The following is a 13,289-nucleotide window of genomic DNA, read 5'->3' as shown; positions in this document are numbered from 1 at the left end:
AGCCTGAAGACCAAAGGGAAAGGCACATTGTGGTCAGGCCTTAATGAAACAAAAGTACAAATGAAACAAAAAAAAAAAAAAAAAGTACAAATGAAACAAAAGTACTGGTGAAACAAAAGTACAGCAGATAACATGGTATTATTTGGAACTCTGGACAGCAGAGACAAATGACTGGCTAAAAGCAAGACTGATCCTTCACAAGAGAGAAAAGTATTCCTTTTCCTGAAAACTTTGATCATTACTAGAACAGGGTGGTAAAGTTTAGATTACACCAGGCTATGCTTGACCTCTGGGCTGTTAACATTTCATGTTTACTAATTACAGTATCACATTGCTAGCCTCTTCAACCAGTTAAACACACACATTTTGCTCTCAAATGTTATCTGAAATATTTTTAAAAGATTGCAGCTCCAGTGGGATGGAGTGAAACCTGACTCTCATTTGTATAATTGGCTATGTATGTGAATTGTGGGTATTTATGAAGGTGATTAGAAAAAAGCCTGACGCAGGCACTATGCAAACTGCCTTGTATGACTCTGTTTGTGCATCTTAGTGGTGGTCTACAGCATCTGTGCCCCTAATTGTCCATGAGCCCCCAATGCAAATGATGTTATAAAGTGTAATAGTCTAGGGTGGACAAATAAAAGATAGTTCCACTGGAGACCAAGTTCTTTAAAACACACATGTACACATACCCCTCACCAAATAACTTAATCCTCATAAAAATGATTAATTCAGTATTTTGAGATTTCCATGTGCCTAGATTTAAGCATGGTGAGTTTCATCTTGCAAAATAATTAAATACATTTAAAATGGACACTCGTCTATTCCCACTGCCTCTTCACACACTTCAGGTTGTCCTCTCTGTATCTGGTACAATCCTGAAGATATCTCTCACTTTAAATGCAATCTTAGCCCCCATCCCAGCCACCCTCTCTTAGAGGTATTTGCCCATCTTTGTAGACATTCATCGTTACATACTTCCCTATGTTTGTAGTTAGATATAAGACTTTACAGATATATTGACATTACTTATTATCACCTTCTAGTTCCTTGCTCAGTTAAAACTCATGGACTACAGCTTGCTGGTTGGAATTCATGATGTTGAGAGAGCTGAACAGGAAGAGGTAGAGTGTGAGGAGAATGATGGAGAAGATGAAGGGGAAAGTGATGGCACCCACCCTATTGGAACACCTCCAGACAGTCCAGGAAATACACTGAACAGCTCACAGCCTTTGGCTCCAGGAGAATTTGATCCAGCCATTGATGTTTATGGAATAAAATGCCATGAAAGTAAGCAGTATGTCTTTGAATATTTTTATGTATGATACGTTTTTATTCTTCATAATCACATAAAGGTAAAATTATATTGCACAATATAATCCATTCTGTAGAAAAGAAAATGAGTTGATTTTTGGTGCAGCAGAAAGTTGAAGTCACCTATAATGCTCGGCTTTGATACTAATATAATGTATTTCTTGGATATTGTAATGTCTGGGAACAGAGTAAAACAGTTCATCTACAGCACAAGCAGCTCATGTACTTGCTCAGCTATTTACACTGCTGCATACTGTGTGGAGATGCAGGGATTCTTAGAATCCAACAGAAAAGCTTCTTTGCAAGGAGGGGTGGAAATCTATTGTATATAACTACTTCTTTACACTGGTAAATAAGCCAATATTGTTAGCAGTGGTTCAGAAAAGGAGCAAATCACTGCTTTGACCTGTTTTGCATAAGAAGCAAGTGGGCTTTAAGATAGTCCATACAATTGAGTTATTTCTATTTAAAGTTACCATGGATTGTTCAAGGTGGAAAAAGTATCTGCTTTCCATCGAGGACCTGCTTTGTAAATATATATTACTAAATCCATTTTTCTACCATTCATAAATGAAATGTGATCTTAATTGTTGAAACACAAGCACTGTCCATAAAATATATACTGTATGTACTTGGCCATTTTTCCATACTCATACATCAGAAATAATTGTGGATGAAATGAAAATACATGTTGATTTTAGCAGAGTATTGGATTCTGTCTACTAGTGTTTCACTTTACATTATCTTTTATTTTGTATGTATGAATCAGCTAATCTACAAATAAAAAGGACCTGAGCTTATACTCTTTACACCCCTAAAAAGCTCTGACTGAAGTCAGCCTCTCCCTTTGCTGAAGATTGACTTCATTTTAGTCTCGTGTCAAAAGAAGGAATCTTGATTAAAACATTTCTAAAGTCATTCTTGCTGCCATGTTTGTCATTCTGCAGATGCACCTAGGAAGGAGGTATACTTTATGGCCATTATTGACATTCTTACTCATTATGATGCAAAAAAGAAAGCTGCCCATGCTGCAAAAACTGTTAAACATGGTGTAAGTATCTGTTTGTTCTATAACTGCTTCTGAATATTTGCTATTTAATGCCCTGCTAGAGCATAGTTTTGGGGATTTATGAAAGAATGCAAAATAGGTCATTTGCTTTTTAATTTTGGTAATTAAATATTTAAATAGTTGTGATACAGAACCATAGAGTGATTCTTACATGTTAAATATTAAGAGTGAAAGTGACTTCTCAACCTTACCTATAGTGTTCATCCTTGATGAACACTATAATAGATGCTGCATCATTATTACATCATTTCCTGGTATTGTATTTTTGAGACTTTTTTTAAATGAGGTTTATAGCAATAAACACCTGAATATATCCATTTCAGAATGTGGCATGTATTTATCACAGTGGCTTTGGTTGTACCTTAGAATGTCTTCTCTTGAAGGCCCACAAAGTGAAAGCTTTTTTCCAACTTGGGATTGTATTAGCAAAGAGTCTTTAAAAAAAAAACAAAAAAAACCACCTATTCCAAATGCGGATAAATATACAATTTATAGTGTACTGAATTATTTTTTCAAATAGCCAACACTTAATAGTTTGTAACCAAGTTAAAGAGCAAATCTCAGCAGTTGAATAGCCTCTACTATTGCAAATAATCCATAGCACAAGGCAACATCTTTGCCAAAAAATAACCCAACCCTTTAATGTTTTGCTGATTTGAGCAGTAGTTTTAGCTATATGTCATTCATCTCTTTTTAAAAATTGTTAAATATAAAGAGAACTCTGTGTGCTGAATTTTTAAATTAGGCAATAATCCTGCAAACAGATCTGTCTGGCAGACCCGTATGCTCATATGCAGCCCCACAGAAGTCCCCTATGGATTAAATTGCATGATAAGGAACATAATTACTATGTTGTGCATTTGTTGACCCAATCTGCTGAAAGTTTACTCCAAAAATGTATAATATGGTTTACTTTGTAAGGCTTTTAGAAGAATACAATTTGAATTGAAAAAGCATAAAAACTCAAATGTACTGCTTTATCGAATACCTTAAAATCCCTTGTCTGCATGTTATTGTAAATACAGATAAGGCAGTATGGCTATCACTATTCTTCTTTGAGTGCTTACTCATGTCCATTCCATGTTAGGTGTGTGTGTGCCACATGGAACAGGTGTCGGAGATTTTTCCCTCTGTGGTATCCGTAGGGCCAGCTCTGGCACCCCCTGGGGTTGTGCGCATATGTGCCGGTATAAAAGGTGCTGCTAGCCTCCCACCCTCTCAATTCCTTCTTACTGCCTGTGATGGTTGCTGGAATGACTCTGTTGCATCTGTAAACCTTCTCTGGTGGTTTTACAGTATTTTAGTGTGCATAGTTGTATATAGTTTTAGTTCTAAATATAGCTGTAGTTTTAGAATTAGTAGTCTTTGTGGACAGCAGTCCCATCTGGGGATGTCGGCCCAGGGACAGGGTATGCCATGATCCCCGGGCTTCAAACTGTGCCTGACTTGTCATAAGCCTATTCCTGTGAGTGATCCCCATCTGAAGTCCCTTAGGGAAACTCATGTCCGAGACAAGTATATGATCTGCAGACGATTCAGGCCACGCACAAAAAAGGATAGGGACATTTGATTGAAAGCACTACTAATGAATGCAGCTCTTAGACCTGCCTCTGAGCTGTGCCACTCTGACTCAGCGCCAAGCACATCGGCATCCGAATAGAGTGTCCCTCTGACACTGGACTCTTCCCGGCACCGCACACCGTCACCAGTACCGAGGAAGAAGGACAGAAAGCATCACGCCAGAAGAGGGTGCTCCCCGACACCCAGAATAGACAGGAAGGGAGCAAGGGATGAGTCAAGACTTGTTCCAGGCTGCTTGTCTTCTCCAGAACTGCAGTCGGCAATAGCATCGCCGCTCAGGACTCCGAGCTCAAACCGGGACCCACTACCAACTCCTGGGAGTAGTCAGGGCACCCGGCACCTGAGGGATCCTGCTACACCAGAGGCATTCCGGGTGGCCAGAGACCTCCTCTCACTCCCGATAGCACCTACAAGACCCCTTAGCTACTAAGGTTACTGGTGAAGTGTCAGTGTCATCCAGAGGGAAACAGGCAATGGAACCACCACAGCAGTGGTCCCCGACTCCATAACATCGATCACCAGCTCTGTGCCACCAGATCTCCGGCACCCAGCACCGGTCCTACTTCAAGGCATCAGTCTCCGGTCACCCAGCACAGGTCTCTGGAACCCTGGTACCAATCACTGCAACACAGCCAGCAAGCTGAGGTGGAAACGGTCCCCACCATGGTCACTGAGAGAGGAGTCCTCCTTAGACCCGGAAGGGAAGGCTATCTTCCTTCCCAGGAGACAACAAAACCCCACATACTCACTGGATTTAAGTGCAGGGCCAGCTGTGGGCATTTGGCCACCAGGACAACGGACAATGCCTGGACAGTACTGGAACCCCACGGGGTTCCGCCAGTACTGGGACCCTACTCTCAGCAGTCATTCTGAGTAACATCAGAGAGACGAACTGCAACAGCCTCCTTCTCAGCACTGGAACCCAACTTGGCTCAGACCACGGGACTGAGACTCCGACTGTAACATCAGGGGATCACTCCATCAAGGGAGGAAGAACCAGCCCATCCCCTTGTGCTGGCTTCATCCTCATCCTCCCCAGATGAGGCAGTCGCGGGCCCAGCAAACCCAGTATCTCCGGATGACTTGAGAGCTCACCAAGAGTTTCTCACACGGGTTGCCATGAATCTGGGTCTGGATGGAGGCCGAGGAGCTGAAAGAGCCCACAGACTCCTTATTTGATGTTCTGGCTGCAGCAACCCCCTCCAAAGTGGCCTCGCCTGTGCATGACAGGGTATTAAAATTCTTCTTCTCAGCCCATTTAAAAGTAGGGGTTAGAGAAGTATCATGTACCAGCTAAGGGGTTTGCATATATATACTCCCACCTTCCCCCCAGATGCTTGGTGGTCTCGGCCATTAATGAACAAGACAGGCAAGAGCAGGCTAGGGCCATTTCTAAGAACAAAGATGGAAAAGGGCTGGACTTGTTTGGGAGGGAAATTTATTTGATGGCCTGCCTGCAACCTAATATCTCAAACCAGCAAGCATTACTGGGGAGATACGATTTCAATATTTGGGAATCTATGTCCCAGTTCAGAGACTCCATGCCTCAGGAGTTGAGGTTTCCCTGGCCTCCATCATTCCCTCCCTGGATCGAGGAGACTGGTATGCCACCCTTGACCTAAAGAACGCATACTTCTACATCTACATTTTCCATGGACACAGGAGATTCCTCAGGTTTGCTGTGGGCCAACACTACTACTATTTCACAGCACCCTCCTTCAGTCTGTCCAACAGCACTGAGGGCATTCACAAAGTGTATGGCAGTAGTCACGGCCTACTTCAGATGTTGGGCATAAAAGTCTACCCGTATCTTGACAATTGTCTGAGCAAGGGGCATTTGAGAGCATAGGTCCAGCACCGCATCGCTGTAGTTCGAGCCACCTGTCAAGCTCTGGATCTGTTGATAAACTAACAGAAATCAACATTGATCCCAATACAAAGAATAGACTTCAAAGGGGCAATCCTCAACTCTTCTCAGGCCAAGGCCTTCCTACTAGAGGCCAGATTCCGGACTATCTCAGATTTAATCACCCATGTCACAGCTCACCCACTTACCACTGCCAGAGTATGCTTCAGGCTGCTAGAGCACATGGCAACATCTACGTACATGGCGCACTATGCAAAGCTACGCCTCAGGCTCCTGCAGATGTGGCTGGCGTCAGTCTACTCTCGGGCAGATACTATTTGGACATAGTTCTCATGATTCCATCGTCAATACTAGCTTTACTAACATGGTGGTCACACCCGCATTCTTTGATAAAAGGGATATCCTTCATGGCCCTGCAACCGATGATGACCTTCAGATCTAGGGTGGGGAGCCCACCTCGGCAGTCTCAGAATACAAGGTCTCTAGTCCCGGAAGGAACTGTCTATGCATATAAATGTCAGGGAACGCAGAGCGATTCGCTGTGAAGTGTTCCTTCCACAGCTTTTGGGCAAGGTCATGCAGGTCTTGACAGACAACACAGCCTCGATGTTCTATGTCAACAAACAAGGGGGAGCATGGTCCTCAGCCCTCTGTTAAGAGGCCCTCCAACTGTAGGACTTCTGTCTGAAGCATACCATCCACCTGGAGGCCTCACACCTCCAGGGGAACAAAATGTGTTGGTAGATCACCTGAGTGGGTCCTTTTCTTTTCACTGTGAGTGGTCTCTTCACCCAGAGGTTGCCAGAATCATCTTCCAGATGTGGGGGACTCTCCAAGTGGATCTATTCACTACCATGCAGAACAGGAAATGCCATAGTTTCTGTTCACTGCAAGAGCTCTCTCTCCGATGCCTTTCTTCTGTTATTCACAGGAGCCCTGCCATGATTCCGCTGATTCCCCTGGTTCACGAGGTCCTCCTGAAGATCAAGAGAGACAAAGTGAGGGTCATCGTGATAGCCCTGGCGTGGCCTCGCCAGCATTGGTTCAGCATGCTACTAAACTTGGCAGTGGCAGTCCCTTAGGCGCTCCCGAACCGCCCAGACTTGATAGGGCCACAGCCAGCTGCTACATCTGGACCTAGTTTCCTTGCACCTGACAGCGTGGTTGCTGCATGACTAAACCTCGAGGAGTGGGCCTGCTCCAAGCAGGTCCAACAAGTCTTGCTAGGCATCAGGAAACCCTCCACCAGGGCCACCTACCTGGCTAAGTGGAAGCATTTCACCTGGTGGGCTTCTGAACGGAACCTTTCTCTGGCTCAGTCTTCTCTGCAATCCATCTTGGAATATCTGCTCCATCTGAAGCACCAGGGTCTGGCACGATCATCGGTTAAGGTTCGTTTGGCAACCATCTTGGCCTTCCAGCCTCTAGTCCAGGGCAGATCAGTCTTCTCCCACGAGATGACAGTTAGGTTCCTCAAGGGCTTAGAAAGACTCTACCCCCAGGTTTGTGACTTGGTTCCCCCATGGGATCTGAACCTGGTCCTGTCAAGGCCCACGGGACCCTTGTTTGAACCTATAGCGCCTTGCCCATTACTGCTCCTTTCATGGAAGATGGCCTTCCTGGTGGCAATTATTTCGGAAATCAAGGCCCTGACTTCAGAACCCCCTCATATAGTGTTCTACAAGGACAAAGTCCAGCTGCATCCTTACCCGGCCTTCCTGCCAAAGGTGGTGCAATTTCATGTCAGTCAGGACATCTTTCTACCTATCTTCTTTCCGAAGCCCCATAGGTCTGACGAGAAGAGGTGGCTGTATGCTTTAGGTGTTAAACAAGCTCTGGCCTTCTACATTGAAAGAACTAAGATCTTCCATAGGTCTATTCAACTTTTCATTTTTGTGGCAGACAGGATAAAGGGTCTCCCAGTGTCATCCCAGAGAATCTCATCCTGGATTACCACCTGTACCCAAACTTGCTACAAGCAGGCGAGGATTCTGCCTCCAGCTGTCATAATAGCTCATTTGATGAGAATGCAGGCATCAGCAGCAGCTTTTTTATTGCAGACACTAGTCCAGGACATCTGCAGGGCCGCGACGTGGTCATCAATCTATACCTTTGCGTCTCACTACGCCATCACTCAATAGGCCCAGGATGATGCCAGTTTCATGCAATCAGCACATCCATAAACTCCTAGCCCACCTCCAAGGCCACTGCTTGTGAGTCACCTAACATGGAAGGGACATGAGCAAGCACTCAAAGAAGAAAGAACAGATACTAACCTTTTGTAACTGTTGTTCTTCAAGATGTGTTGCTCATGTCCATTCCATAACCCACCCTCCTACCCCTCTGTCAGCGTTTCAGGCAAGAAGGAACTGAGGGCAGGGGGGGCCACCGCTTTCCTAGTTTCCTTATACCAGTGCATATGCACATGACTCCAGGGGGTGCCAGACCCAGCCCTATGGATACCACTGAGGGAAAAATCTCTGGCACTGGTGCTCGTGGCATGCACATACCTAACATGGAATGGACATGAGCAACACATCTCGAAGAAGTCAGGGAGTAAATATGAAGTAGGCCAGTTTCATGAGATGAAAATTTTGCCTTCTATGATCATTACATTCTCATAAGCAAACTAGGAACGTGTGGTCTACATGAAATTACTATAAAGTGGGTGTACAACTGGTTGTAAGACTGTACTCAAAGAGTAGTTATCAGTGATTTGCTGTCAAATTGAGAGGGCATATCTAGTAGGGTCTCATGGGGGTCAGTCCTGGGTCCGGTACTAGTCAGTAGTTTCATTAATGACTTGGATAATGGAATAGAGAGTATGATTATAAAATTTGCAGATGACACCAAGCTGGGAGGAGTTCCAAGTCCTATGGAGGCAGGATTAGTATTTGAAACAACCTTGATAAATTGGAGAATTGGTCTGAATTCAACATGATGAAATTCAGTAAAGACAAGTGCAAAGTACATCACTGAGGAAGGAAAAATCAAATGCACAACTACAAAATGGGGAATAACTGGCTAGGCGGTAGTGCTGTAAAGGATTTGGGGGTTACAATGGGTCACAAATTGAATGAGTCAACAGTGTGATGCAACTGCAAAAAAAAGCTAATATTCTGGGGTGTGCTAACAAGAGTGTCAAACATAAGACACATTTGGTAATTGTCCTGCTCTACTCTGCACTGGTGAGGCCTCAGCTGGAGTACTGTGCCCAGTTCTGGGTGCCACACTTCAGGAAAGATGTGGACAAATGGGAGAGAGTCCAGAGGAGAGCAACAAAAATGATAAAGGTTTAAAAAACCTGAGCTATGAGGAAAGGTTAAAAAAAACAACTGGGCATGTTTAATCTTGAGAAAAGCATGAAGGGAAAGGTGGGAAGGCAACCTTCTAAGTCTTCAAATATACTAAGGGCTGTTACAAAGAAGATTGTGCTCAATTTTTCTCCTTGTTAACTGAAGGTAGGACAAGAAGTAATGGGCTTAATCTGCAGCAAGAGAGATTTAGGTTAGCTATTAGGAAAAACTTTCTGACTATAAAGGTAGTTAAACTATGAAAGAGACTTTCATGGGAAGTTCTGAAATACCCATCATCGGAAATTTTAAAAAACAGGTTGGATAAACACCTGTCAAGGATGATCTAGGTTTACTTGGTCCTGCCACAGAGCAGGGAGCTGGATTTGATGACTATCAGAGATCCCTTCCAGCTCTACAGCTCTATGATTCTGTAATTGTGGGCCACCATTTTAGAGCTTTATCCTGTAAACATGAGTAGCTTATCCAAGTTAGCAGTCTCATTGATTACTCAGTGAGACCGCTCACATGAGTAAAAATGCACACATACAGTAAGTATTTGCAGTATCAGGCACTTAACTATGGTTTTTTTTCAATGAGAACAACATTGTTGATGGTATAGTTGCTTTAGAATTCTCAACAGTAAATCCCAGATATGAATTTATAAAGATTATTTCTGTCATACACTATAAAGACAGCTAAAAGTGGAGACAGCCCTTGTATAGTCATCAGCTGATTACTAACAGAGTTTAAATTGAATCAGCTTTTCACTTCTCTGAAATATTTTATCTACTATTGTTATAAGCAATGCCTATGATTACTATATGATTACTATAACTGAAATATATTTTTCTCTATTTTAAGTTCTTTTTTTACTTTCTTCATTGGACAGCATTTAATGTGTATTCAATTTCACTGCTCAAGTCCTGATCCAACTCTTATGAAAGTCAATGGGACTCTTTCCTTTCACTGCCTCAAGTTTTCCCCACCTGTAAAATGGGATATACCACCCACCTTTGTGTAAAAGGCTTTGTAAATCTGAGATGAAAACCACTATGGGTGAAATCCTGGTCCCATTGAAGTTAATGGGATTTTTGCCATTGACTTTGATTGGGTCAAGATTTAAGCTTATCTCTAAGTGCAAAATGATGAGTTATTGTTATCAGGCAATCCAAAAATAGGCTGATTTGCCTTTTCAAGGTAAAATGGCCAATCAGATTGCCATATATTAATAAACAGTGATGTACCAGATGTCAGTCCTAATCTGGAGTCATCTTCCATCTGAAGATACATGTTTGAAGAAAACCTGGTGAGTCTGTCAGTACCATGGTAATTAAATGCTAGAAATTACAAAGCATCTTAAAGTACAGTTAGAGTAGAAAGAACATTACACTTTTAAAAGGAGGGGACTGAACCTGCAGTTATGCCATTGAGTGCAGTTACTCCAGTGCCAACTTCCATGGGATTCTGCATGGGAGTAACTACATTTGTCTATTTAACCGTTGGCAGGATTGGATCCTGGGACAGAAAATGGCAAGGAAATTTTAAGTAATGGTTTCCATACAAAAAAATTCAATTAAAACTGCTTTTCCTTCCCTTTTTAATTCTCCCCTGTATAGGCTGGTGCAGAGATTTCAACCGTTAACCCTGAACAGTATTCAAAGCGCTTCTTGGACTTTATCGCCAACATCTTGACGTAACCTATCGTGTTACATAGGACAGACACAAGACCTGGAACAGCATCGGTGGCTACAAGTGTAGGGAAAAGAAAGGAACTCAGAGAAGTGCTCATCTTGCAGAAAGCAATCCCCTTGTTTACATCTGCTGGCAAAGATGACTAATTTGGGGTGGAATACTTGCTTTAACAGCTGCCTGATATTCCCAGCATAGTTCTAGCTATTTCTGACTTTTTTGTGTGTGTGCAAAAATATATATATATATATATTAATTAATTAATTAATTGAAAAGATCAGCTATACTCAGAGTGCATTGCAATGGCAACACTCCGATGCTACTAGCTGAAATGGAATGAATGAGCAGAGGTATGAGGGTGGGGGAGGAGTAAATGCATGTTAAATCTACAATATTGGTATCAAATTGTAAACTGTGGATCAGTTTATTTTTTGAATGAAAGGATGCAAGACAGTATTCGTGATGATAATAATAATGATGATAATAATAATAATAAAACGGTTACTGCGAATGTTACACTTATACCCTGCACGCTGGCACTCCTTAAAAATAGCAGCAACGTTAAACCGTTGGTGCCGGAAGCTTTCCTGTTGGCTCCATTGCTTTTTTTTTTTTTTCTTTTCCAATCAGCACATTGCATCAGGAAGTCCAGCCTCCCAAGAGTCCAAGAGCTAATGTCTCTTGTTTTACAAAGAGCTAAGACCATATTCGTGCTGCATATATGTTTTTGCTATAGTGAATTTATGTCAAGGGAAAAACCTGCTTATTTCATTTTTATTAACAGAAGTTTTTCATTGTTATACTGTTATATTCTTGCAATATATGAGCTAATAATGGCTACAAGGGAAAAAAAAAAAAAGAAGCTTATTTGAAGAAGTGCATAGTTTTGGGCAATAGTAGCTACATCTTCCAACACAGGAAGGTGAGCAAAGTGATAGAAATCGCCATTCTCCTGTAATCTAATGAGAATCTGAATTTTAAATGATTATATTGTACTGTTTAAACAGTGGTATTTTATTATAAATTATCCCTCTAAAAATCAATCCTGAATTTTACTGTTTACATTATTAGGAAAACAGGGATACTTTTGAATTTCAGTGTTTGTGTACAGTATGTGATTTTGAAGTTTACATGTAAAGTTATTTTGCATTACAGATGAAGTAATCTTTGTCATCTCTCGAGGTGTAACATGCAGTAGTGTACTAAAGTGAATGTCTCATTCACCTCCACAGTAGAGTCTCTTTTACAATAAACTGAAAAAGGTTGTTTTTGAGGTTTCTTTCAGATGTTCTTTGTCATCTTAAATTACTTGTTTTAGTGTTTACCCAAATTTGGTTGTATAATACATTGCCTAAAACTGTGCTGATCATGTTTAATCTGTTAAAAATTTAAACAGTGATACTATATTTACTTTCTTTCCTGTATTTTTTCTGAAAGGTTCCAAACTTAAAAAAGTGAGAGACAAACGTTTATCTATTTTTACACTGTGCTAAAGCTGTGCCTTTAAAGCTCTTCATTGAAACAGTTATTTTTATAGGCAACTTACCAAACAAACTCCCATCTTCCCACCATAATTTATAACTTAACAAACCCAGGAGTGCCAGGATGCCTTCTCCAATAACTTAATGTCAGTGTTGTTAAGACTGCAACTGTGCATAATGTACGTAGTGTTTACTTCAGAGAAATCTATTAAAAAAGCAGAAACAGAATCTTCAGCAGCCAAAGGCAATACAATCCCTATTGCTACATACTGATTTTTTTTAAAAAAAATGGTTTTGTTACCCTTAACTTAGGATGTTAACAGCACTGTAATGTATGTGTACAATTCTGTATATTATGTATTTCTATACGTTGATACTGTAGCTTGACTTTTTGTCCCCTCTTCATGACCCCAGTTAACTGAGGCATCTAATGGTCATTCCGTTTTTTGAAGTATACGGTAGCACCTCTAAAGGTATGAAACTGCCAGGAGGCCCTAAAGTAAAAACAAGGTACACATACGTTATCTGAGTAAATACTTAATTGCAGCCAATTAGAGTATGTCTTTTAGAGGCTTACTTCAAAGCATTCTTTTTGTTTGTAACAATCTTTGTCACTCATTTTTGCGGATAAATTGTTTATTTGGACAGGATGAGGAAGATTTACATTGTATCTCCTAGTGCTAAGACTACACTCCAGACACAAGCAAGGCTTTATAAAATAAAGCATTTTGATGACTCACTAGGTAAATCCTTTGTCCCTGTGTTTCGACTGCACTTTTGATCACCTGCAGATGAATTTTGGATATTAAAGTGAACATGTTATTCAAATGTGTATTCTCAAAGGACCAAATATGAAACTGAAGATTTTTCACTACTTACAGCCTCTTTTTTTCATATTTCCAAGTGACTTGAAGGTTTTTCCTTTGTCTCTTTGTGCTTGCTTGAAATTTCTGCGGTAAGTCAACCTGCGCTCTGAGAGCAAATATGAA

General features: G+C 41.5%; 1 protein-coding gene across 1 annotated transcript in view; it reads left to right on the top strand.

Moving 5' to 3' along the window:
* PIP4K2A (phosphatidylinositol-5-phosphate 4-kinase type 2 alpha) overlaps positions 1 to 13,048 on the top strand; it is a 206,368-nt gene extending 193,320 nt beyond the window's left edge. Inside the window, exons 8-10 of the mRNA XM_067562364.1 lie at positions 1,050 to 1,293; positions 2,265 to 2,368; positions 10,747 to 13,048. Coding sequence (XP_067418465.1) covers positions 1,050 to 1,293; positions 2,265 to 2,368; positions 10,747 to 10,827 — 429 coding nt within the window. The 3' untranslated portion in view covers positions 10,828 to 13,048. The remainder of the gene's footprint in view (positions 1 to 1,049; positions 1,294 to 2,264; positions 2,369 to 10,746) is intronic.
* The last annotated feature ends 241 nt before the right edge of the window (positions 13,049 to 13,289 follow it).

Source organism: Emydura macquarii, unplaced genomic scaffold (genome assembly GCF_026122565.2).
Source record: "Emydura macquarii macquarii isolate MOO-44397 ecotype Brisbane River unplaced genomic scaffold, CSIRO-AGI_Emac_v2 contig_2422, whole genome shotgun sequence".
Classification (NCBI taxonomy): Eukaryota; Metazoa; Chordata; order Testudines; family Chelidae; genus Emydura; species Emydura macquarii.
Note: the sequence above shows the minus strand (reverse complement) of the source record. Positions and strands in the feature narration are given on the sequence as shown.